Below are 27,205 nucleotides of genomic sequence, written 5' to 3'. Positions count from 1 at the left end.
AGTGGCTGGTTGTGTGCTGAAAGAACGTAGAATGAAAAATAGCCACGGTACTTTATTTGAGCAGTATTACTAAAACTTTTGTAATGAAATCAGGTGAAACGTCGGTTTCAGGTTTCATTACAAACACACAACTGGGGTTAGGTTTGCTGAGGAGCATGAACTTTTTCTTTAGACCCAGCTGATTTATAGCTTTGCTTGTAAGCCATGTGAAACTTGATGGCTTCACGTGTTTTCCACTGACAGTCTGGTACATTTGGCTGAGTTTTGTTTTGAGTACTTGAAATTGTTCAAAATTTGAGGACAAGCAACCCCATGTGAACCTAAGCTGAAAAAAAACATTTGGGAAACCAAACAACTGAGTTTCACCCCGTTCTATTTATTGGGTGAGAATTGTTTCAAGATTTTTCTAATTCCACTATGTCTGTAGATAATAGTGGATTTCATACTGCTCTGGAGTGTTCTTTTTGAAAAAAGGTTTTTCAGGAGTTTGGAAATCTGTTTTAAAAAATGGGTTTAATTCATAGGATTATTTTTCCCTACAAAATTTATTAGGGATATACCTGAAGAGGTTTTTTTTTTGTTTTTTTGTTTTTTTTCAAGGTAGAGTGGCTTGTGTGGTGCATTGAATTAGTGCACACATGTATGGAGAGTTGCTGGCTTAGGCAATAAAAAAGAGTATGTTCAGTTGTTTCCTTCTCATGTGTAGTAAACATTGGTTCACATAACTAAGCTACATTGTGGTTGAGCATAGTTTCTAATCCAGGGCTTGATCCAAGGCCACAGATGGCAATGGGAATCTTCTCATTACTTCAGTGGGTTTCAGTTTGGGGTCCTAGTGAGGCCCATGTCTAAAGTATCAGTAGACATAGCTATATCCGGAGGTAGAAAGCCAGGGCTGCATTGGGACACTTGCATGGCATCTGCCCACACTAAACGTGCTGCAGCTTCACTTACTTCTACTAAGCCTACTGAGTCTTAAAGTCATAGGGTCATGAGACTGTCTCAGACAGTATTAGGCACTCCTGTGAAAATAGCAGCTTCCATCTAAATATCACTGGACTGTTTCTTTAATTTTCAGTTATTGTCCAGCAAGTTCACTTAAAATGCTCCTTTCATTGCATATTGCACTACTCACTACCAGAAGAGTCTGAAAGGGCTTCACTTTACCTCTTCTTTTCATACCTTTTGCACTTGCTTTCCACTTTGTTTTAGACTGACAAGCCTCAAATGCAGTGATAAAGTTGGGAAATGTGTCCCAACTACTGCATTAAATGTAATTGTTTGAAATATGGGATCACTTTGCCCCAAATGTGTTTCATCATCAGTTGTGTTGTGTGGATATTTTCTCTGTTTTAGATTTTCCCTGTAACCTGCGATTCTGTCTTAGCCAGTAACTAATGGTCAATAGCTAGTCCATCCCCCTTGAAGACCAGATGGAATCATCAGCATGTGCAGGATACCTCCCACCTATGCAGGGTGAAGGAACTGTTCTGAGCACATAACAGCCATACTTAAAGTTTGGTACTGACTTCCCGTTTGCTTCTGGGTGCATTTCAAGGCAGTGGTGATAGTCTCTAATGTGGTACTTATCTATTTGTGAAACCACCTCTCACCTTATACCTATGTCAAGGTTGTTAAAGTTAGCAGTGATTCTCTTGTTGCTGGTTCCTGAATAAAACTCCCCACAATTGGTAGCACAATTGGTGAGGACCCTCACTTCTATAGTCAGGAATGTAGCACACATAGTACTGCAAGGGCTTTAATTGTATTTATTTGGCATGATAGGGTACATTCTTCTCTCCATATGCGTGCAGATCTCTTGGTAACACTAGGGTTACCATATTTCAACAATCAAAAAAGAGGACGGTGGGAGCCCCACCCTAGCCCCGTCCCTGTCCCTCCCACTTCCCGCCCCCTGACTGCCCTCCTCAGAACCCCCAACCCTCCCCTGCTCCTTGTCCCCTGACTGCCCCCTCCTGGGATCCCTGCCCCTAACTGCCCCCCACCTGTCCCCTGACTGCCCAAAACCTTATCCACACCCCCGCCCCCTGACAGCCCCCCCCAGAACTCCTGACCCATCCAACCTCCCTGCTCCCTGTCTCTTGACTGCCCCCTCCAGAACCCCCCTGCCCCTTCTCTGACCCCCTGGCCCCCTTACTGTGCCACTCAGAACAGCGTGTTGGGCTCCACGCGGAGCCCGACACGCTGCCGTGCTCCCCCACGGAGCGCATAGCCCGGTTCCCACCCTTGCATAGTGCTGCTGAGCGGCGCGCTGGGCAGCAGGGGAGGGGGAGCAAGGGGAGGAGCTCCAGACTGCTGGAGGCCTGATGCGAATGGCTGGTGATCTGCGAATGCAGGGAGGGGGAGTGGAGTGATCTGAAGCTGCAGGGGAGAGGAGGGGGGAAGCGGAGGAGGGGCTCTGGCTGCCAGAGCCCCGTGCGAGTGGCTCGATCCGGCTGGCTGCCCTGTCAGCCGTGCCGCGCTCTGCATGGGCGGGGGGGGAGAAATCTGGACATTTACAGCTATTTTTAAACTCAAAAAGCTGGACATGTCCAGGAGAATCCGGACGAATGGTAACCCTAGCTAACACTAATCGGAATGACATACATGAGTCAAGAAGAGAATATATCTATTCACTCAGGAAAATGAACTCTGATTACTCCTGTTGATCCCTTCTGATTTGCAGTGTTCTGAACAGCTTTTCTCACAATGCCACTATTCTATACAGCTGTCTCTTGTTTGTTTTTTTGCACCAGGGTATGTACACCAGTGTAGCTACAGCGCTTCAAACCTAGGGTTACCATATTTCCACAATCAAAAAAGAGGACACTGGGGGGGGGGGAGCCCTGCCCTAGCCCCGCCCTCGCGTCATCCACTCCCTCCCACTTCCCACCCCCTGACTGCCCCCCTCAGAACCCCCAACCACCCCTGCTTCTTGTCCCCTGACTGCCCCCTCCTGAGAACCCCCCACCCTAACTGCCCCCCTAGGACCCTACCTGTCCCTGGGTGGCAGGTTTGTAGAAATTTTGGTGGTGCCCAGAACCTGCCCCCCCACCTGCCTCAGGCTCTGGAAGGGGGGTTGGGTGGGGGGAGGAGGTCTGGGATGCAGGTCCTGGGCTGAGGATTAGGGTGCAGGAGGGGTGCAGGCTCTGAGATAGAGTTTGGGTGCTGGGTGCAGGCTCCAGGCTGGGGCAGGGGGTGGGTGTTCAGGAGGGGGTGAGGGGTGCAGGCTCTGGGATGGAGTTTGGGGGTGGGAGGCGGTGCAAAGGGAGTGGGTGCAGGCTTTGGGAGGGAGTTTGAGGGCAGGAGGGGGTGTGTGGGAAGGGGGAGGGGGTTTGGGGATAGGAGGGGGTGCAGGGGTGAGGGCTGTGGGTCTGAGGATGAGGGGTTCATGATGCAGGAGGGGGCTCAGGGATGGAGCAGAGGATTAGGGTGCAGGGGGATGAGGGTTGGGTCTGAGGATGGGGGGTTCATGATGCAGGAGGGGGCTCAAGGCTGGGGCAGAGGATTAGGGTGCGGGGGGATGAGGGCTGGGGCTGGGGATGAGGGGTTTGGGGCGTTGGAGAGGCTCAGGGCTAGGGTGGAAGGGCAGGGTAAGGGCAGCCTGCCTTGCCATTAGTGGATGGGGGGGCACTAGGTCCCTGGGGCAGCAGACAGCAGTTGTTGCCGGGAGCGTAGGAATGTGCTACTTGGGCAGCACAAGCAGGCAGGGGAGAGGCGCGTGCTGCTTTCTTCCGGGCAGGGACGGGGGGGACCCGCGCGGTGGGGGGGGACGCGTGGAGGGGGGGGGGGCGGCAGGTGGAGGCCGGGGCCCACTCCAGGCAGGGCCGGGGGAGAGACCCAGCTCCAAATATTGCTGGAGCAGAGCCCCCGGCCCTGGATATTGCTGGAGCTCGGGCACCACAAAAGAATATAACCCGCCGCCCCCCCAGCCCATATTCACAGCCCCACCCCAAGACAGGCCCATCCAACCCTCCTCCTGCTCCCTGACTGCCCCCCAGGACTCCCCTTACCATGCCCATGCCGGTCAGATGCTGGCTCCACGTGTAGGCAAAACACGCTGCCCGTGGGGCTGTTTGTGTCGTTACACCGGGCTGCAGGCAGCAGGGGAGGGGCTCTGGCTGCTGGAGGCCAATGGAAGCGTCTCAATCAGGCCCAGCCGCCCAGTCACCATGCCGCACTCTGCATGGAAGGGAGGGGGGAGGGGAGGGGGAAAAATCCCGGACCTTTTAACCTTGTTACCAATTCCTCCCGGACGGCTATTTAAAGACGCAAAAGCCGGACATGTCCGGGGAAATACGGACGGATGGTAACCCTATTCAAACCCCACATCGTAGGTGCACTGCAATGGTAAGTAGGACCTTGCATCAAAGTGACTTGCTCTGCTAACTTACTGGTGTGAATTGCACCAGTGCAATTCCTGTTTGTACTGTTGCAGTGTCTCTACATCATGGGCATTTGTATTAGCTACATTGTTGTAGTTATACTGGGTTGCTTTTTCATAACCTATATGAGCTCTTATTCTTGACCCTTTTTAGCATATGCTCCAATGAAAAATGTCTGAATGGGTCCCTTATTATTCATTATTTGCATTTCATTTGTGCCTGGGAACCCCGCTCCAAACATGGATCAGGGTCCCATTGTGCTAAATTCTGTGTGAACACCCAACCAAAAGGTAGTCCTTGTCCCAAAGAGCGTGTAATCTAAGTTGTCAGGGAGCATCTCTCTCACACTACTTAACAAGTTTACAAATTACTGAGCAGCATTGTGTGTGTGTGCGTGCGCATAGAATCATAGGACTGGAAGGGACCTTGAGAGGTCATCTAGTCCAGTCCCCTGCACACATGGTATATAAGCTGATTGACTTTATTTCTGTCAACTTCTTTGTCTACACTGCATGTTTTTTCCCTTTTCCCTTCACTATATCCTTTTCCTCTCATTTCTATGTGTATGGTTTTATTTTGTTTCTTTTTAAAAATTCTTATGTAACTAATATCTTAACTTCCTCTTATCCCAGGCTGAGAACTACTAATATACATGATTTGTTCACTAATTGCTTGCTTATCAGTTACTGTAAGAGTACTGTACCTACGTTAGGACCACACATTTATCAGACAAAAGAGCTGTTTGTTTGAATTGTTAGTTTTCAAAGGGCTGCTGTTATCGATTCCCAGAGTGTTTATTCAAAGAAAATGACTTTAGAATGACATTGATGGAGGAAATTATTCTACCTTATGGTGTTTTTGGACCTCATTTTTTTTAATGAGTATTTAGAGACACATGGTTTGATGGAAATACAGTCAAAAGAATAATTTATTCATAAGAGTTTTGGTATTTGGAACCAGTTCTTGTAATCCCTTTGTAAGTGTATAAAATGGGCTGGATAAAGGGAGGAATTGAATTGGCCACTGAGTGTTCTAAACAATCCAGGAATTTAATACAGTCACACAGGTCAGAACTTGTTAGCCGCATTATTTAAACTTGAAAAAAGGAACAGTTAATAAAAGCATGAACCTTTCAGGAAGCATAAATTATTATTGGAATAAGTGGCTGTTTGCACACACAGAAAGCAATGTCACCAGCTACCCACATACATAATACATGAGGGGTCATGATGTTCTGCTTCACAGTCGCAACCAGAGCTAAAGGAGACTCCATGCATTCAAATACCCTTTAAAAACAAAACAAAACAAAAAAATGTAGCCTTAATTTCTGAAAAAGAAACTCTGCAGGATGCTAATCACTAATGTGGATTAAGGCACAGAATTTGTTAGAACTGGCCAAAAAATGAGAAAATGTTTCCCTTTTTTATCAATTTTTTTCAAAAAAATTGGATTTTTTTCAAGCAGCTCTAGAATTCATATTTTAAAATACTTCCCGTGATAGGTACTTTTTATTCCCTTTATAGAAAACCCCTGTAGAGCAGAATAGAGATTAAGGGCTCTGTAGAAATTGCTGAAAAAAACCTATCAGCCCAAATTGACCCGTCCCATGGGCAAAAACCTGTGGGAGAGGTCTGGGCCAGGCGAGGAAATCTCTGCAAGGATCCCTGCACAGCGTGTTCCCTATTTTGTTGGTGGGGTAGGATTTGTGGGGAACAGGCTGTGGGACTCACCCATACAGTTTTCACACCCCTGGGTGATGGATGGATGTTTTCAGAGGTCTGCTACAGGCTGGAGTTAAGATTGTCTGGATGACTGTAACTGTGCTATTAATGAAATAAGAACATTTGCTACTTCCTTTGTCCCAAACCATAATACTTTTCAAGGTAGATAATGTTCTTTAAAGTTTGGAACCATTAGTAGAAGCAACAGAATTTTCTGTTTCTGAATTTTCATGAATATTATTCACCTTGAAAATTAATTATAGATATAGCAAAGGAAGTAGCCTATGCTCATATTTAATTTTCTAGCATAAACAACATTGATTTCCTATTTCATAAATATGTCATAATTATTTCTTCAGAATAGCTCTTGTAGGAGAAGCTGGTAGAGAATTCAAACGCACTGCATTTATCATCTGTTTTTCTGAACAGTGTTCATTACTTTGTGACATTTTAGACTTTATCTATTTTTCTTTGTTTACTGGCGTAATTCTCTTTACTAGTACTTCCTGTGATAGTAGCCATTCTTGATAAGTCTCAGCTGTTCACACCCAGCTTATCCACATTGTATCCTTGCCCTAAATTGTACAAAACATTTGTGTATATGACTTTCTCACTTAATTTGCGTTAAAATTTGGTATTTTGAGAAAGAAAGGTGGGGGAATTGGCAAAACTCATGTGTTCTCCTTCAAGGATTTGGGGAAATACTGGATGCATAACTTAGTTAGCATGGAAGAGATTTCTGGTATCTCCCACTCCATTCCCCACCCCATCTCAGATTTTAAAGGGCTGTTCAAAAAGGGATTGGACATTTGTAGAGATAACAAAAATATTAAAAGTTACAGTTGTTAGTGCTAACAAATTTTGAAACAGGCTTCATATTTCAGTGATTAAGCCAATCTCTGACTACTGGGGATTAGAAGGTTTCTTCAATCTTCCTCAGCAACATCTGGTACTGACCTCTGATGGAGATGGGTTATTGAACTGGATGGGCCTTGGGTCTGCTCCATTATGGCAGTTTCTAATGTCTTCTCGGTATTTGTTTTTGAGATCCTAAACTCTCTGCATTAGGCACATTTTCAGTGCTCAGTAGACAATAACAGCAACAATAATAAGCTAGACAACTTTTGAGTGTGTTTGGCTGCTATAGAAATGGAAGGGAAATATCATTCTGCTAACAGACCCCTTGTGTTGCCTCACAACTTGTTGGAATCGCTGAAACAAGCAAACATAATTGGAGCTGTGGCTACACTAGAGAAGGTTTGCTGGCATAGTAGCAAACCCTCCTAGTGTAGATGCAACAAACAAGTACTTTTGCTGGTATAGCATATCTCTGTTCCCTGAGTGAAATAAATGATACAGGCAAAAGAACTTTTATGTTGGTATAAGTGTAGCTACACTAGTGGGGTTTGCTGGGATAGGAATGTCACAAAAAATTTGTACCTGTAACTGACATTGCTATATTGAGAAAAGTTTCTAGGGCAGATTTGGCCTGTGTGTGAAATCCCCTGGTGACTGCATGTGGGAGACTCTGTGCTGTGCCTCTCTTATCATTAGGGCCCTATCAAATTCACGGTCCATTTTGGTCATTTCATGGTCATAGGATTTTTTAAATGGTAATTTTCATGATTTCAGCTATTTAAATCTGAAATTTCATAGTGTTGTAATTATAGGGATCCTGACCCAAAAAAAAGTTGTGGAGGGGTCGCAAGGTTATTGTAGGGGGGGTTGTGGTATTGGACAAGCAGAGGTCATCCAGTCTAATCACATGGCACTAACTAAGGCTCTGATCCTGCAAAGACTTACTCACGTGCCCAGTTGTGATTAGTCACACACAAGTCAACTCACATGACTATTCACAGTGTGTAAAGATAAGTATGTGGGTAAGTTTCTCAGGACTGCGGTATACTGAAGAACATTTTATAAACAATCTCTTATCTAATATAAAGGTCTGACAATGCATAGGAGTTCATAGGAAGATGGAGCCAGGAAAAACTGAAAAACTGTCGGCCTGTTGTGGTGTCTCCGTCTTCTCTTCAAGTTACAAGTCTGGAGTTTTCAGTCTCCTTCCAGGAAATGAATGAGGTTCATAGCCCAGAAAGAGCTTAGTCATTTCTGTCAGAGAGAAATATTTGTTTTGTTCTTTTATTGTTTTGGACAGAGGACGGGATTCAGGTGCAGTAAGAACAAAAGGATTTATTTAATGTTTAAAACAGATTGTTTGGCTCAGATTTTTATCACTCAAACACAGTGTTTTGGCAGCAGAATCAAGATCTGATGCAAAACAAGGTCTAGCTGGCAAATCCCCTCCCCAACACCACCTTTTTTTGCAGCATTTAGGCCTTTATTAAACCACTGCCATACTGTTATGCTTAGAAATGGTTGAAATCTTTCATTCAGATCTTGAAGGGGAAGGGGAATAGTTCTTTAATGAAAAATGGCCTTTTCTCAAAACTGAAAACTTTTCCAAAAAGCTTTTGCCTTTTCAGATCTTTCCATTTTTTAATTTAAACTTTCCCCAGTCTTGTCTTTCTCTCTCTCTCTCTCTCTCTCTCTCTCCCATTTTTGTAACTGAATGCAATCGAATGAATGATGCCCAGGTTTGTTTGTTTTTTTGTCCCACCTACTTTTTCATTTTTCCTTTTGCCAGTCTGTAAATTTTCAAAACTTCCTCAAGTTCTGCCCATGCTGCTGTCACTTTGTGTGAGTTTTGGAGTGAACCTTTGAGCACTGAGCAGTCAGAATTTGACCCTTGTTATGGAAGCAGATTATCTTTCAGCTTTTAAGAAGCCATGAAAATCCAGGATTATTAAACCTATTAAAATATACTGATAAAACAGGATCGTGCCCATTTAAGCATGATTATTTTTCAAGGCAGAAAAAAAAAATAGACTAGAGGTGGCCATGTAGGGTGACCAGACAGCAAGTGTGAAAAATCGGGGTGGGGGGGTAATAGGAGACTTATATAAGAAAAAGACCCAAAAATCGTGACTGTCCCTATAAAATCAGGACATCTGGTCACCCTATGGCCATGGCCATTCTCAAGTCCTCTGAGATGTGCTTAGATGATATGGAGTGGAAAGACTCATTTCCTCTTTGTTCTGGGCAGTATTTGTTGTCGTCCCTAACTTTTCACAAGTGATTAGTTAATCAATTCCGAGTACCTAGATTTTTGAGGACTTTTAAAGGAGCTCAGTATTGTGGAAAATCAGGCACAAGGTGTCTCGGGGTGGATCACCCAAAATTTGGGGCACCCAAGCGCAATGGTCACTTTTGAAAACTCCCACACAAATAGTAGTAACTTACCTTAAACTTAACGTAAGGGATGATTTTTTTTATATTTAATTTTTCCTCCCCCTAGTGCAATTATAGTGGGCTGAGTTTTTGTTACAGAGCCAGGTGCATTGTTCAAAGTGTTTTCTTTAAGTGGTAGAGCGTGATTAGTGTTGAGCCAGTCATGCAGTTTGACTGGCCGAATTATCATGTGATTTTCAAGTAATAAGTACCTTATAATATAAAATATATTTTTGTATGTCTTGAAGATACAAATAAATAAGTTACCACAATGCCTGTGGTAAGTTATAAAAGGTGTCTTCATAGGGCAAGGGACTATTCACTGTATTGATGGTAGAATATGTCCCATGCTCAATTTTGAGCCACTGTAGTTGTCTGTTGTTACAGTGATTGCACTGGTTGATTCAGCAATATTCTTGGGTAATATAATTATTTGCTTCTTTGACCAGCTACCCTGTCTCTCTCTTTTGAGTCATCTTTCTGTCACTCTATTTGTTGTAACTATTGTGGTGGGGCATAAATTTTATAAACCTCTGCTGCTCTTTGTTAATGGATTATTTACACACACATACGCACGCACACACACACAAAGCCCAATCACAGATCACACCTTTCCATTGTCATTGGTGGAACGGTAACATATTCTAAATGACTGTGCAAATTGAGCAGAATCATAGAACTGGAAAGGACCTCGAGAGGTCATCTAGTCCAGTCTCCTGCATTCGTGGCAGGACTAAGTATTATCTAGACCATTCCTGACAGGTGTTTGTCCAACCTGCTCTTAAAAATCTCCAATGATGGAGATTCCCCAACCTCCCTAGGCAATTTATTCCAGTGCTTACTCACCCTGACAGTTAGGAAGGTTTTCCGAATGTCCAACCTGAACCTCCCTTGCTGCAATTTCAGCCCATTGCTTCTTGTGCTATCCTCGGAGGTTAAGAAAAACAATTTTTCTTCCTCCTCCTTGTAACAACCTTTTACATATTTGAAAACTGTTATCCTGTCCCCTCTCAGTTTTCTCTTTTCCAGACTAAACAAACCCAGTTTTTTCAATCTTTCCTCATAGGTCATGTTTTCTAGACCTTTAATCATTTTTGTTGCTCTTCTCTGGACTCTCTCCAATTTGTCCACATTCTTCCTGAAACATGGTGCCCAGAACTGGACACAATACTCCAGTTGAGGCCTAATCAGCGTGGAGTAGAACGGAAGAATTACTTCTTGTGTCTTGCTTATAACACTCCTGCTAATACATTTGTAACGATGCTGGTTCTGGCGGGACCCAACTGAGAGTGCCAGTTCAGGACAAATTGCTTAAACAGGGCAGTTACAGCCCAAGGCTGGAGTTTTTCCACCTCTAAGGCAAACCAAACCAGCCAGACTAAGAGGACTTTGGTCTCACCCCACTGGCTAACCACAAGTCACACAAGCAATTCCCTTAGACACTCCAGTTTTCCAGTATCACCACCAGTGCCACTCGTTATGGGGACAAATGGTTATGAAAACCAATACCCCAGTAAAAGAAAAAAGGTTCTCTCGATCCCAAAGGACCAAGCCCCAGACCCAGGTCAATATACAAATTAGATTTTACCCACAAATGACGCTGTTGCCAATTCTTTAGAATCTAAAATCTAAAGGTTTATTCATAAAAGGAAAAAGATATAGATGAGAGTTAAAATTGGTTAAATGGAATTGATTACATACAGTAATGGCAAAGTTCTTGGTTCAGGCTTGTAGCAGTGATGAAATAAACTGCAGGTTTAAATCAAGTCTCTGGAGTACATCCCCAGCTGGGATGGGTCATTCAGTCCTTTGTGTAGAGCTTCCATTTGTAGCAAAGTCCCTCCAGAGGTAAGAAGCAGGATTGAAGACCAGATGGAGACGAGGCATCAGCCTTTTTATAGTCTTTTCCAGGTATAAGAACACCTCTTTGTTCTTAGGGTATGTCTACACTACGGGATTAATCCGAATTTATATAATTCGAATTTTGGAAACAGATTGTATAAAGTCGAATGTATGCGGCCACACTAAGCACATTAATTCGGCGGTGTGCATCCATGTACTGGGGCTAGCGTCGATTTCCGGAGCGTTTCACTGTGGGTAGCTATCCCATAGTTCCCGCAGTCTCCTCCGCCCATTGGAATTCTGGGTTGAGATCCCAATGCCTGATGGGGCCAAAAACATTGTCGTGGGTGGTTCTGGGTACATCCTCCCCCCTCTCCAGGGAAGCAACGGCAGACAACCATTTTGCGCCTTTTTCCTGGGTGAACAGTGCAGACGCCATACCACGGCAAGCATGGAGCCCGCTCAGCTCAAGACAGCAGTCAGGAACATTGTAAACACCTCGCGCGTTATCGTGCAGTTTATGCTGAACCAGAACCTGCAAAACCAGGCGGCGAGGAGCAGGCTACAGCAGCGCGGCGGCGAGAGTGATGAGGACATGGACATGGAATTCTATCAAACCGCGGGCCCCGGTGCTTTGGAGATCAAGCTGTTAATGGGGCAGGTTATAGCCGTGGAACGCCGATTCTGGGCCCGGGAAACAAGCACAGACTGGTGGGACCGCATAGTGTTGCAGGTGTGGGACGATTCCCAGTGGCTGCGAAACTTTCGCATGCGTAAGGGCACTTTCATGGAACTTTTTGACTTGCTTTCCCCTGCCCTGAAGCTCCAGAATACCAAGATGAGAGCAGCCCTCACAGTTGAGAAGCGAGTGGCGATAGCCCTGTGGAAGCTTGCAACGCCAGACAGCTACCGGTCAGTCGGGAATCAATTTGGAATGGGCAAATCTACTGTGGGGGCTGCTGTGATGCAAGTAGCCAAAGCAATCACTGAGCTGCTGCTACGAAAGGTAGCGACTCTGGGAAATGTGCAGGTCATAGTGGATGGCTTTGCTGCAGTGGGATTCCCTAACTGTGGTGGGGCGATAGATTGACTCATTCCCTGTAAGCAAACCACCCTCCCCCCTTAAATCACAGCTTGCTTTTAAAGGAAATAAAGTCACTATCATTTAAAAATCATGTATTCTTTATTAATTGATTATAAACATAGGGAGAGAACTGACAAGATAACCCGGATGAGGTTTGGGAGGAGGATAGGAGGGAAATAAAAGGCCACTGAAAAAATTCAATATAATGACAGCCTTTTGGTTGGGCTGTCCACTGGGGTGGAGTGGGAGGGTGCACGGAGCCTCCCTCCCCCCCGCGTTCTTACACGTCTGGGTGAGGAGGCTATGGAACATGATGAGGGGGGAGGGAGGTTATACAGCAGCTGCAGCGGCACTCTGTTATCCTGCTGCCGTTCCTGAAGCTCCACCAGACGCCGGAGCATGTCCGTTTGATCACGCAGCAGCCCCAGCGTTGCAGCCTGCCACCTCTCATCTCGAGCGTCCCTCATGACCTCACGTTCACTGGCATCTTTCCTGTACTTAGATACCGTGTCCTTCCACTCATTCAAATGAGCTTTTTAATTGCGGGTGCATTCCATTATTTCCGAGAACATCTCGTCTCGCGTCCTCTTTCTCCGCCGCCTTATCTGAGATAGCCTTCGGGACGGAGGAGGGAGGCTTGAAAAATTTGCAGCTGCTGGAGGGATGGAAAAAAGGAGAGAAGTTTTTAAAAAGATACATTTTACAGAACAATGCTTATACTCTTTCACGGTGAAAAATACTATTCACATTACATAGCACATGTGATTTCAGTACAAGGTCGCATTTTCCATCTTAATATTGAGCGCCTGTGGCTTTGGTGTTAGAGATCACAGACGCAGGTCTGGGCAACAGAATTCGGCTTGCATGCGGCCATGGTAAGCCATTGTCTTTCGGCTTCTGCGCCCTCCTTTCCCACATACCAAGCAAAGCCCGTTGACTGCTGCGGTTTTCCTGTTAACCTTCAGCAGCAGAAAACAAACTAACCCGCCCCCCATCCAATTCTCTGGGATGATCGCTTTATCCCTCCCCCCACCGTGTGGCTGGTATCAGGGAAGATCCCTGCAGAAACCAAACTAGCCCCCTGCCCCCCACCCACCATGAATTATCTGGGATGATCGCTGTACCCCTCCCCCCACTGCGTGGCTGGTATCAGGGAAGATCCCTGCTAGCCAAAGGCGAAAAGCTCAGTGCCAATTCCCCTCCCACCCCACCCCACCCCCCGCGCTTGGCTAACTGCAGGGAAGGATTTCTTTTCAGCCACAGGCAAACAGCCCAGCAGGAACGGCCACCTCTGTCCCCTTAATTAAATTCCCGTATTTCAACCAGATTACCATGAGCGATATCACTCTCCTGAGGATTACACAGCGAGATAAAGAACAGATGTTGCTCGAATGCCAGCAAACACCAGGACCATACGCTGCCAGGCTTTGTCATACAATGATACCAGATTACTTGCTACTAGCATGGCGTGGTCAAGCGTCCTACCATGGAGGACGGAATAAGGCTGCACTGCCCAGAAACCTTGTGGAAAGGCTTTTGGAGTACCTCCAGGAGAGCTTCATGGAGATGTCCCTGGAGGATTTCTGCTCCATTCCCAGACACGTTAACAGACTTTTCCAGTAGCTGTACTGGCCGCGAATGCATCCCAAGTCCTCAGGACAAATTAATCATTAAAAAACGCTTGCTTTTAAACCATGTTTTATATTTTAAAAGGTAAACTCACCTGAGGTCCTTTCCATGGGGTCATGGTCTTGGGTACTGGCTTGGGAGGGTACTTCAGTCAGGCTGAGAAAAAGATCCTGGCTGTTGGGGAGAACGGAGGGCTGTGTGCTCTCCGCAAGCTCGTCGTCGTCCTCTTCCTCCTCCTCCTCTTCCCTGTCCGCAGAATCCTCAGGTGTGGCTGTTGAGATTACCCCCGCCTCGGAATCCACGGTCAGAGGTGGGGTAGTGGTGGCGGCCCCCCCTAGAATTGCATGCAGCTCAGCGTAGAAGCGGCATGTCTGCGGCTCTGACCCAGAGCGACTGTTTGCCTCCTTTGTTTTCTGATAGGCTTGTCTGAGCTCCTTGACTTTCACGCGGCACTGCTCTGAGTCCCTATTGTGGCCTCTCTCCATCATGCCCTTGGAGATTTTTTCAAAAGTTTTGGCATTTCGTCTTTTCGAACGAAGTTCTGCTAGCACTGAATCCTCTCCCCATATAGCGATCAAATCCAGTACCTCCCGTACGGTCCATGCTGGTGCTCTTTTTCGATTATCGGCCTGCATGGTTATCTGTGCTGATGAGCTCTCTGTGGTCACCTGTGCTCTCCTGTGCTGGACAAACAGAAAATGAAATTCAAATGTTTGCGGGGCTTTTCCTGTCCACCTGGCCAGTGCATCCGAGTTCAGATTGCTGTCCAGAGCGGTCACAATGGTGCACTGTGGGATAGCTCCCGGAGGCCAATACCATCGAATTGCGGCCACACTAACCCTAATTCGAAATGACAGTATCGATTTTGGCGCTACTCCGCTCGTCGGGGAGGAGTACAGAAATCGATTTTAAGAGCCCTTTATTTCGAAATAAATTGATTCGTTGTGTGGATGGGTGCAGGGTTAATTTGATTTAACGCTGCTAAATTCGAATTAAACTCATAGTGTAGACCAGGCCTTAATGTGGAAAATTACAGCAAAATGGAGTCTGGAGTCACATGGGCAAGTCCCTGGATACTTTGCTGAGTTGCAAGGCGTATCTGCCTTCTCTCAATGGGTCAATTGTATAGCTGATGGTCCTTAATGGGCCATCAAGCAGGCTAGGCAGAGCTAACACCAACTTGTCTGGGATGTTTCCCAGAAGCATAGCATAAGTTTGAAATACAGACAGTATAGAGCCAATATTCATAACTTCAACTACAAAATTGATACACACATATAGACAGCATAATTATAACCAGCAAACCATAACCTTGTCTTAGACACCTCATTTGACCCCCTTTATACAAGATGTGGTGCCACTACAGGACTTTGGTTGCAACCATGTTCTATATGGTCCGAGTTCAAATCAATAACGTCACAACATCCCAGAATGATGATCGCTTTTTTTGCAACAGCGTTACATTGTTGACTCATATTTAGTTTGTGGTCCACTATAACCCCCAGATCCCTTTCCGCAGTACTCCTTCCTAGGCAGTCATTTCCCATTTTGTATGTGTGCAACTGATTGTTCCTTTCTAAGTGGAGTACTTTGCATTTGTCCTTATTGAATTTCATCCTATTTATTTCAGAAAAATGGATTTACTTGATGAGATAATGTTGAAATTGAATTGTATAAACAAGTGGGTCCAAAATGAGATTTTTGTTCCTTCGGACTTTGATGATTGTTGTTATGAGGACTATAGACTGACTAAATTGAAATATCAAACATATTAATAGTTCTAGCTGTTCATTTAACTCCGTGTTGAAATCAGAATGCAAGATGCTGGTCAGAGGAAAATATTTTGAGGAGTTTGCAGGCATAGGTGCAGTCTCCTTTGATTGAAGGTTCACAATTGATCAGTTCAATCTGTAGTCTTGGATTCCTTGCTCTGCTGAGCTCTCACAGAGCAATGGCTGTGAGTAGAGCTTTCATAGAATCATAGAATATCAGGGTTGGAAGGGACTTCAGGAGGTCATCTAGTCCAACCCCTTGCTCAAAGCAGGACCAATCCCCAGACAGATTTTTGTCCCAGATCCTTAAATGGCCCCCTCAAGGATTGAACTCTCAACCCTGGGTTTAGCAGGCCAATGCTCAAACCACTAAGCTATTCCTCCCTACCATCTCCAGTTGTATAGGACACTCAGTCCCACCCTGTTGGATGAAGACCTGGTCTCAGTTATTCATGCCTTCTTCACCTCTCGTCTAGACTACAGCAATATGCTATACCTGGGCATGAAACCTTCAGCAGTTAGGAAACATCAACTAGTACAACATGTTGCAGCATGTCTCCTCAACAACACATGCTACTGTGAGCACATCACACCTGTCCTCTACTCTCTACACTGGCTTCCCATAGAATTTTGAATCAAGTTCAGGGTCTCTCAGTCCTTATCTTTAAAGTGCTCCATGGCTTGGCCCAGCATACCAGTTAAAGCTCTAGGATGAAGACTGTGATCGTCAGCTTCACTCCTCTGGCATAATGGAACTCTCAAGAATAAGAGTAAAGCTCATCTGTGCCAGAGACCGAAACTTCTTCAGGCCGAGACTGTGGAATGAACTCCCTCCCTCACAAACCTCACCACTTCCTGCTCCCAGTGCAAGGCATATTTGTTTGATGTTGCCCTCCCCCCGCAAACACATAGCAACAGGTATATTTAACAAAAACCAAAACCAACCTACCAATATCTCCACTACACATGCTTCTCCCTCTGGGTGGAGGATGAGAGAACAACCAGCATGTGACAGATGTGTAGTCACATTGCAGGAAGGAACTCAGATACTACAGTTATAGGTGCACTCTGAAAACCTGTGTAGAACAGAATGGAAGAAAAATCTGAGCTGCAGGCCCACTTTTTTTTTTTTTTATTTGCTGCCCGAGCATTTTCTTTATGAAGTGTGAGAGTAGGACGTGATAGAAAGAGACTCAGTCCATCTTGTTCACTGTTATCTTTTAAGCTTCACCCTCCATTGACCTTGATGTTTACATGTTAAAAAGCAGAGAACGAAGAGGCAGGTGAGAGGAAAAACAGGCAGGTGAAGCCACCATGTTGAAAAGAGAAATGAAAGAAATGCATCCTGTACATTTTACCTGCATGTCTGCATCATTAAGAATCTTTTGCTGTACTTATAAACAGCCTTACTGGATAAATCACATGCCTTGTAAAGAAACTTCTTTAGATTCTTGGTCCCAGCTGTGGCTGTTTTGTGCTGTTGAGGCAACGCAAAGCAGCTGGAAAGCTGCCTTGTTCTTTATAAGTTGTAGCATAGTAGAGCCTAGAGGGCCCAGTTAGCAATCAGGGCCCCGTTGTGCTAGGTGCTGTACACAGAGAGAGTTGAGATGTAGAAAATACAGACTCCTAGCATTTTCTTTAACTTTTGGAATAAGTGGATCTTTGGACTATATGTATTTTGTATTTGCACCGACTTTAAAAAGATTTATATGATGCTTACTAACAAATAAACATATGTGTTTTTTAGAGTCTAATCGCAAAGAAACGCTGCTTCATCTCACAGTAAGATTGGGCTTGGTTAAACTCTCGCAATTCCTGTTATCTCAGCCTGGTGGGCCATTGGCATTAGCTTTACCTAATGAAGCTGGAGCAACACCATTAGATTTGGCTTCACAGAATGGATACTCCAGACTTGTTGAAATCTTCATGAAGTGAGTGTAATGGCCTATTACCTCTATTAAACTATTAGCCATTAAAACTGAAGAGCAAAATGTTTATTTCAAAATAGTTTAAACTGAATGTTTATTTCTGTTCTGTTGGTTGTTGTCAGCGTTGTGGTTTTAGGTGTGAAATCTTGTATTTCTTGTTAAAAATAAGATTTCATATATGTCTTCCATTCTAGGTGTGTGGCAAAATTGGTAACATTTTTAACAGTAATATAATGGCAAACATACGAATCTAAATTTGGTTTAAACTCTGGCTTGATTAGATAAATACATGAGGGATTTATTTTATTTGTCCTTTTTGGAGTAAATAGTTTATGTTTGGCATCTGACTTAAGTCTGTTGCTTTAAGAATTAATATTTTAAAAATATCACTGTTTATTTTGGATTTGTGGGACCTCAACACAAAATTGTACAGTAGCATGTAGTTATTTTTCCATGGTTATCTGAGTGTTTATAACCTTTAATATACTTTTCTAGTCTGAAAAGTGATGTAGAAATGGCACATTTTTTTACTCCTCTGAGCTGCTCCCTCTGTATAGTCAGAGTTAAATCTGCTTAATTTAATGACAAAAATATATTTTTACTATTTTTAGTCCTGCGGTACCAATGTGGCAAAAAGGAGGGAGTTGTGTTTTATTCATTTTTGTGCATCAGCAAAATTGTTTACGAAGTCCCAATTACAGGTTTTGGTGGGGGAAAGTGTGTTATAAAAATCTATTATTCGTAGAAATGCTTCATGAAATGGGAAGATAAATTGAAAACCGCTTTTTGAGTAACTTTAAACATTCATCCCCCTGTAGTGTTTGCAGCCCAATTCAAGCATTGCTACACTGGTCTAGCGCTAGTGCACCAGAACTAGAAAATGAAAGTGACTGCTCTCAAAAGTGGAAGTTTATTTTCATTGTCCAAGTTCTGGAGATGCAAAAGAGCAGTGAAAAAGTACACACACTGTTTAAATGGTGAAAATCAAAGTAACTTTTTACAGGTTTTTGTTTTAATAATCTAAAGTGCTGACAGGAACCAGGGCAAGGAAATTTGTTTTAAAAAGTACAATTGAACCCCACTTTTACCAAGGTCTTGGAGGACTCTGAAACATCTGTAAGACAGAGTTTTGGATAAATGAAGGAGCTGAGTATCAACCCAGGCAGGGCTAAGTTTCTGGAGCTGCCAGGGAGCTTCATCCCTGACCAGTAACTTGCAGGACTGAAGCTTCCACGGACCTTAATTATCTGAAGTTTCAGATGTATGGATTTTAGGAACTCCATTGTGTTTGTAATTGTCCTGCACTACCAAATAATCATATTCCACCATCAGAAAGTCCCCATTGGAAATGAAAAAGCCACAAGTGAACAGAAAAAAAAACACATGCAAGAATTCAGTTACATTTTTGTTTTGGAATGGAGCTCTTTTGTTTATGGCTCTGCACAACATACAGTTGGTGTGAGTATTATGCCTACATTAATTTGCATGAGAAAATGACTTACAAAGCTGGTACAGTACATTTTGTTATGAATGTCTCATTTGTTTGTAACATCCAAACAGTGCAGCGCTCCCTTGAGACACTGTCTGTTTTTCACTGTAATCGGCTAGTAAGCCTGCCAGTTCCTTCACGCTACTATATATGGCAACATTAACAGGAAAAGGTACTATTTCTATTTTACAATAGTAGGGAAAACTAGATGTTTAGTGTTGCTGTTTTATTTTGCTGCCATTATTCCTAATGTAACCATTTTTTCATCTTGATGGCTTGAAACAACAGAATTTTCTTATGGTGAATGGATTCACTGGTAACTATTTGTTTGCCCAGATATGTTTTTCATGGATGTTTTATATTTTCTGCCTTAGATTTTTTTTTTGTACAGTGTTAGAATTTTGAAGTGCTGTGCACCAATGAGAACAGAAAGTTCTCTGTGTTTATATTTTCATTAAACCTGTGCACAGAGTATATATTTTGATTTAAATAGTGTGTTGTTTCAGTTTTCAGGGCAGTCATTCGTTTGACATTTCTAGAGCTGAGATCAGTGAGTGTGCTTTCCTACAGTTTGTTCATTCATCAGGAACTCTGACACTGACATTTAATCACACCGCAGAACGTTTGCTGGAGTCTGACATTAAGCTCTTCAGGAAATACTTCTGGGATAGAACCTTTCTTTACAAGGTAGGTGCCAAATTAGCAGAATGCATAGAAACATATATTTTTTTTGACAATTTGCACCATTTGCTATTCATACTCAATATGTTTTTTTTTGGGTAGCACTCTTTCTTAGTTTAAACCGTGCAGGTTTTAGGGATGGTAAGTGTGTTGGTCTTGTAGACAAAGGATTATTGGCATTAGCTTTTCATCTGTGCTAAAGTGATTGTTTTCACGCATGAAACTGAAGTGTAGAAAAAATGTTAAAGGAGTACTTGATAAATCTCTTGTATTTCCAGAGATGTTTTAGAATGGCCCTATGGTAAATACCTTTCTTGTAAAATCCTTTCTCTCTGGTTTTTAATCTTGCCTTTTCCACTTGTGTTCATGTTTTGTAGTGGGAGGTATTTTTTTTTAAGTTGTTGTTGTTATTTATAGCAGCAAGGAGCCCCAGTCATGGAGCAGGACCCCATTGTATGCTAGACATTGTACAAACAGAGAGAGGAAAGATAGTTCCTGCTCCAAAGAGCTGACATTTATATTGTATGCGTTGTACGATATTTTGGTCACTTTAGTCTTGATTCAGTGAGGTACGTATGCACGAGTGTAACTTTAAGCATGGTGAGTATGTAATTGACTTCAATGGGAATATTCATGTGTTTAAAGTTAGACATGTTCTTAACTGCTTTCCTAAATTTGGGCCTTTGTCTATATCAAATTATTGGCTTAAAAGGTTACATAAAATTTTTATTATTTATTGTTTCCCCCTTTCTTGTTCTTAAATTTCCCTTCTGTTTTTGCTTTTCTTTTCCATGTTTTGTTTTTCTGTTGTTTGTTCAATTATTTTTAAGCATTTATCAAAATGGTTATAGGTTTTTAAACTAACAATGAGCTACATGAGATGCTTTGACCTTTGCACACCAGTTTTGTGCGTTTGATTTATAACACAGACATTCCTATTTAGTCATTCCCTAGATTTCTAGGCTTTCCAATATAAAAACTGGTCCCAGGTTCATAGCTCTAACTTGGGTACAACAACTTTCACACAGGTATCCTGATTTCCTAAGGCAAAAACAAAACCATGACAAGGATTGTAATATTGTTTATATCCCTTGCACTCGTCAAACCCTGTGTTTTTTGCAGCACTTGGGAGGGGGGGGGGGAATGGAGAAAATGCTAATTGATGTGCCATATTGAAAGTGCCCATGGCAAATATTATTAGATTAAAGGTTGCAAAATTCTACGATTGTTATGATCAGTAAAACATTCTGCCAGTCATCCACGTAGGTTTTCCCTCTTCCTGAAGAGATAGACGCAGACCTGTTCTGTAGCTTAGCTCCTCCTCATTGGGAAAAACCACTAGAGATCATCCTTTCAGTGATGGAAGATTTTTAATGGTAGGCTTAGTGAAACCTAGATAGCAGAAACAAGCCACTATACCAAAGCACACAATCTTTTTATTTAAATATTAGACCGAGCTTAGGAAATCAAATTGTCATGAACTCCATTTGAGAAATTGTCACCCCAAGTGGGTGGGTCTGATCTAGCTAACTTAGGCTAAGGAAAGTACAGGGTGAAAACACATTTTTCTTTCTTTGTCACAGTCAGGACCACCAGTCCTCATAATGGGATTTTGACAGCTTTGAAAGCTGAGGAGGGAAGAGGGCAGTGAACATTTCAACATAACTACTTATATTGAAATAGATGTAGAATTTACAGCATTCAACACTTCTACCACAGGCTGAAGATTGCATATCTAACATATAGTGTCTTGAGAATGTACGGATAAATGAGCACATGGATGCTTTATATATCGCTCCACAGACAAAGTGTATAACTATGACCCAGGAAGCAGACGCGGGCAGAGCAGAATGGGCTTTAATCCATTGTGGTGGCAAACGTCCTTTGGTTTTGTATGTTTTCCTGTACATGAAATGGCTGCTGATAGCTCTGAGGCTTACTTGACCTCAATTGCTATAACTAGTTCATGCCATTCTGTCTCCTTTTAGTGAATGGACTGATGTTGGGCAGAGTAATGGAAGAGAGATTTCCTGAGATGGTGGAGAACGGAGTACAGTTTTGGAATGAACAATGGACCCGTTCTCAGAACCATCTGATCCCTGTGGAAATGACTGTATTGATACTGCTCCCAATTTTTAGATGTTGTGATTACATTATAAACAATTCCCTTTTTTGACACCGAATGTAGGGAGTAGGGGAAACCTGAGTGGTGGGGCTCAAAAGGAAGCTCTTTTTGTTAGGGAGTCCAGGACGGGGTTGAGTTTTCATCATGAGGGACAATGGATGCCCTGCAGGCTGAGTAGCCCTACTCCCTTTAAAAATGTCTGACTGCACACAGCTGCTATGTTTGAGTGTATCTGCTGTTGATACATTAGTGAATGCAATCAGTGTGGGGAAAGAGGACTCTATGGAACATCAGTGGAGAGAACAAATCTTGTTTTTAGTGACCAAATTTAAACAGTAAAACGGAGAAGGGAGAGATGATGCATTAGATCATTGTTTCTAAAGGCTCTGCATAGGGAAGCCCTTTTGTTGCCTAGTATCAGAAAAATCCAGTGGTGTCCCCAGGAGGAGCTAAGCTGAGTTGCTGTTTCTGTTCTTTAGCTGCAGGAATAGGAAAAACTCAGACTTGGGTTGACAGTTAATGGGATTTAGGCTCCTAAGTGCCTATCTCACTTTTGAAAATGAGATCTGGGCTCCTAAATCAGTTAGGCATTGCCAATGCTGAGTGCAGCAATACCTAAATACTATTTAAAATCTGGGCCAATTTTAAAGCAGTCCAGCTCAGCCTCATCTAGTGGGCTAGTCCCTATGTGACTCCTGCAGCTGATGTAAATTTGAGTAGTCCTTAGGCTGCTTGCTCTAAATTATGTGGGAGCTATTTTGAGTCCTTGATCTTTCTGGTGGCAGTGCAGTTTGCATGTGATTTACTGGCTAATGCTCTTATAGCTTAGAAAATACTTGGAAACAGGTAACTTTGTATATTTGTTAAGCCTAGGGCTGTCCTTACCCATATGCAAAGTACACAGCTGCATAGGGCACCAGGAAATTTGGGGCACCAAATTGCCCCAGATTTCCTGGTGCCCTACGCAGCTGCGTGCTGTTCCAGCGGCCAGCCCGATCCCCTGGCCGGCTGAGCCGCCCAGGAAAGCTGACCCCACCCTGCTCCGCCTCTTCCCAATGGCCCCTGCCCCTGCTCCACTCCAGAACCTGCCTCTTCCCACCCTTGCTCTGCCCCAGCCCCGCCTCCACTCCACCCCTTCCCCAAAGCCTCTACCCCGCCCCGCCTCTTCCCGCCCCTGCTCCGCCCCAGCCCCGCCCCCACTCCACTCCTTCCCCTGAGGACTGCAGCAGGGGTCGGGCCTGCCCTGCACTCACTATGTGGCAGGAAGTGGAGCAACCCAGCCCCAACCTGCTCCGCCGGCTCTTGCTGGGGGATGGTTTCCCCCCTGCCTCCCAAGCCTGCTCCTACCCCCCCCCCCCGTGGAGGCCTGGCCACCCCATGCGGAGGCCTAGGGATGCCCCCCCCCGTGGGGGGGGAGGCTGCATAGGGCACCAAAATGGCTAGGGACGGCCCTGTTAAGCCTTTATTTAATTGTTTAGCATCATAGGATACAAATTCAAACTGACTATATGACACACACAATTCAATTCAGTACCATCTTTATAGAGATTTCCATGGTATGGAGGAATGAGCACAGAACTAAGAGTTAAGGAGGTTCTGAGTTTGAATCCTGGCTCACCTACTCATTCATTGTGTAGCCTTGGGGAAGTCACTTCACCTTTCCATCTTAGTTTCTTCAGCTGTAAAATTCTTGTACCTTACAGGACAGTTATGGGGGTTAATAAGTACAGAACTTCTAATATATGAAGAGCTATATAAATGCAAACATTTTTTTCCAGAGAAAGGATGTGCTACATACAGTACAAATCTTAAATCTGATATGTTACACAACACAAAGTAAATTTTCCCCAAATATTTTTAGGTTAAAATATTTTATAAATTCTCTCCCCAAAATATATGTATAACTTTTTAATATTAACATTAATGTATGTATTTGACTTTCTTGGGGGGGGTGTCTGTCTGTGTGTGTGTGTGTGTGTGTGTGTGTGTGTGTGTTCATACATATATGGGTGTATTAATATGTATGGGTATCCAAGAAAGTTTTTGTTGTTTGAATTTGGTGTTTTTTAGAGTCTTAATTCAAAACAAGCTGGGACAGTGGAAGGACGACAAATGCCCTGCAATTCAACAGATTCTGCAGAAGGTACAGCTTTTCATCTTTGGTTGTAATAGCTTTCTAAAGTCCTAGGTAAGGTAGCATGTGTCCTTGTGCCATATATTTATTTAGGAAGATTGCTTAGTATACATGATATCAGAGATCTGTGCAATAGATAATGGTAAAATACATAAGGCATTTCATTATAAGGGAGGTATGAAATCATGCATTTGAAATAATTAATTTACCTGGGTGAACCTAAAAATGTTCATGAGAATTTCTAATAATTGAAAAAGTCTTTTTAAAAGTATGTTAAAAAATTACAACAGCTAAATTACAACCTCATTACAATTCCAGAAGAGGGCAGTATTCAGCTGAAATAAAAACAGGTCAACTTGCAAGAAGTTCCAGTAAAGTCAAAAAGATCTGGTTAATAAAGATAGGAGTGAATTAAAGAAGAATGAATTAAGCATTTTATGAACAGTTTTAGTGGCCAGTCCTGAACTCTTTACTGTGGCAAAATTCAAATGGTTTTAAATGAGTCTCCCATATTGATTTCAATTGCAAGTTTGCCTGTATAAGGATTGTAAGATATTGTTTCATGACCATAATTACTTTTCTTTACCAGATAGATCATACTGAGCTTTGCAGACCTTGTGACAAGAAGGTCCTAGAACAAAAGAGTTATAGACTTTTTAGTGATTTTTTTTATAATACTCTGATCTGGCATTTAGTTGAATACTATCCCAGATTCAAGGTCTCATTGTTGTATGCACATTAGTGTCTATCTGGAAGAAGTGGCTAGTATGCAGTGGCTAATTCTACAAGATAAGGCCCTAATCCTGTAAAACATGCACATGCTCTTAACTTCATACACTGTGGGCTAGTCCACACTAACCCCCCAGTTCGAACTAAGATACGCAACTTCAGCTACGTGAAGAACGTAGCTGAAGTCGAAGTATCTTAGTTCGAACTACAAGGTACTTACCGCGGGTCCACACGCGGCAGACAGGCTCCCCCGTCGACTCCGCGTACTCCTCTCGCGGAGCAGGAGTACTGGTGTCGACGGCAAGCACTTCCGGGATCGATTTATCGCGTCTAGACAAGCCGCGATAAATCGATCCCAGAAGATCGATTGCTTACCGCCGAACCCGGAGGTAAGTATAGACGGACCCTGTGAGAAGTCCCATTGAAGCCGACATAAAGTTAAGCAGTTGCATAAACGTTACAGGGCCAAGCACTGCATGATGCTGTAAATAAGAATTGTTTCAGAGTAGCAGCCGTGTTAGTCTGTATCCGCAAAAAGAACAGGAGTACTTGTGGCACCTTAGAGATAAGAATTGGATTCCAAAGGTATTACCTAATTATTCTGAGTGAGTTAATAGACTGAGGAAGTGACCTCCTTAATAGACAATAGCTCCAGTTTACATAGTTAAGAGTTCCTTAAGTGTGATTGCCACCATTAAGCTCTTGCTGGGAATTTGTGCCCAACTTCTCCAGCAACCCACAGGCAATTAACATAATAAAGGCAGTTCTAACGTCACCATCAGCAATAATCAGCATTAACACTACCAGTCTAAAATCTACTTTTGTAAATATAAGCAACTGTTTATAATACACGGAATTACATACTGTGCTATCAAAAACTTTATTATCTTGGGTGCAGACTTCTCAGAGTGCCAATGGTCAATGTGATCTTGTACCTTCTGCTGTGTGTCACTAACAGCAGGCGAATTCATAGCAGCAGCTTGGGCAATGCAAGTCATGCATGGTAGTTTTTCTTCGTGCCTGTCCAGGCAGCCTGACTTGGTGCATGCAAATATCAATAAATATTGATTTAGCACTTCAGGAATCATTTAATTTCTGACTATACCCTCTCATTTTGGGTTCAAACCTGCAAGCTGATGCTGAGCAACTTTGTGTGGTGCTGAGTGCCTTCAGCTCCTGGCACTCAACCATTACAGGAATTACGCATCACCTTAGCAGGCTGAGTACTTTATGCTCATCACAATTCAATGGCAAAGAGAGTTCCATCACTCTTCGTTAGTACCTATTGCCAGTTCTTCACTACAAAGTTTTGCCAGCATAGCTATGTTGGTTAGGAGTGTGGAAAAAATCATATAGACACAACTTATACTGGCAAAAGAGTCCTTTAACTAGTATAGCTTATGTTGTTCGGGGAGATGGTTTAACTGTAGTGGCAAAATAATTCCTTTTGCCAGTATAAGCTGCCTCACCATTAAGGAGCTTTGCAGGGCATAGCTATACTGCTAGAAATATAATTTGATCAAGCCCTATGACTTGATCAAATACATTGTTATCACTTGACTTTTGCAGACCTGTGTATTTGTACAGTGCCCAGCACAGTGGGGACAGAATCCTGACAATGGGACCTTTGGGTACTACCACTATAGAAATATCTAATAATAATGAATCAGTGTTTCTGTATCGTCATATAGTTTGGTATTGTCAGGGCCGGCTCCAGGCACCAGCCCACCAAGCTTGTGCTTGGGGCTGCACCTGGAGGGGGGCGGCGCGGCGCTCCGGCTGCCGGGGAGAGCAGGGCCACGGCCGGGCTCGCCGCCCTCCCCCCGGCGCCCTGGCCGCCCCCCCCCCCGCCCCGCTGCCCCCCCCGCCCCGCCCCCCCGCCGCCCTGCCCCCCCCCCCCTGGCCGCCGGGGGCCGGCGGCGGGCCCCGGCCAGGCCTCGCCGCCCTGCCCCCTGCGCTCTGGCCGCCGGGGGGAGAGCGGCGAGCCCCAGCCAGGGCTCGCCGCCCTCTCGCCACCCTGCCCCCGGCGCTCTGGCCGCCAGGGGGAGGAGCGCAGCCCCCGCCGGGGCTCGCCACCCTCCTCCCAGGGCTCCGGCTGCCCTCCCCCCCCCCGTTGGAAACAAAATTAAATTTTTTGCTGCTACAAACAAAAATCATGTAACAAATGATCCATAAAACTCCTACAATATTCTACTAAATACCTTTGTTAATTTAGGTGCTGAGCTTAGAGCACAAAATTCTTTGCAGTAACTTCATAAAGGGATGCCCCTTAGAGTTTAAAACGCCTATTGTTCCAATAAGTAATACTTCCTCCTGGGTGGGCCTAAAGTCAAGATCAACAGACCTTTAAAGCATAATGCTAGCAGAAGCTCTGAGCTATTATCTACTGAAGGTT

General features: G+C 43.9%; 1 protein-coding gene across 1 annotated transcript in view; it reads left to right on the top strand.

Moving 5' to 3' along the window:
• Positions 1-27,205, top strand: part of ARHGEF28 (Rho guanine nucleotide exchange factor 28) — a 144,022-nt gene that overhangs the window by 6,984 nt on the left and 109,833 nt on the right. The window contains exons 5-7 of the mRNA XM_029910919.1: positions 17,472-17,655; positions 19,648-19,828; positions 24,018-24,090. Coding sequence (XP_029766779.1) covers positions 17,472-17,655; positions 19,648-19,828; positions 24,018-24,090 — 438 coding nt within the window. The remainder of the gene's footprint in view (positions 1-17,471; positions 17,656-19,647; positions 19,829-24,017; positions 24,091-27,205) is intronic.

This window comes from Terrapene carolina, unplaced genomic scaffold (assembly GCF_002925995.2).
Source record: "Terrapene carolina triunguis isolate 2854851 unplaced genomic scaffold, T_m_triunguis-2.0 Scaffold69, whole genome shotgun sequence".
Taxonomy (NCBI): Eukaryota; Metazoa; Chordata; order Testudines; family Emydidae; genus Terrapene; species Terrapene triunguis.
This window is presented reverse-complemented; position numbering and strand designations above follow the sequence as displayed.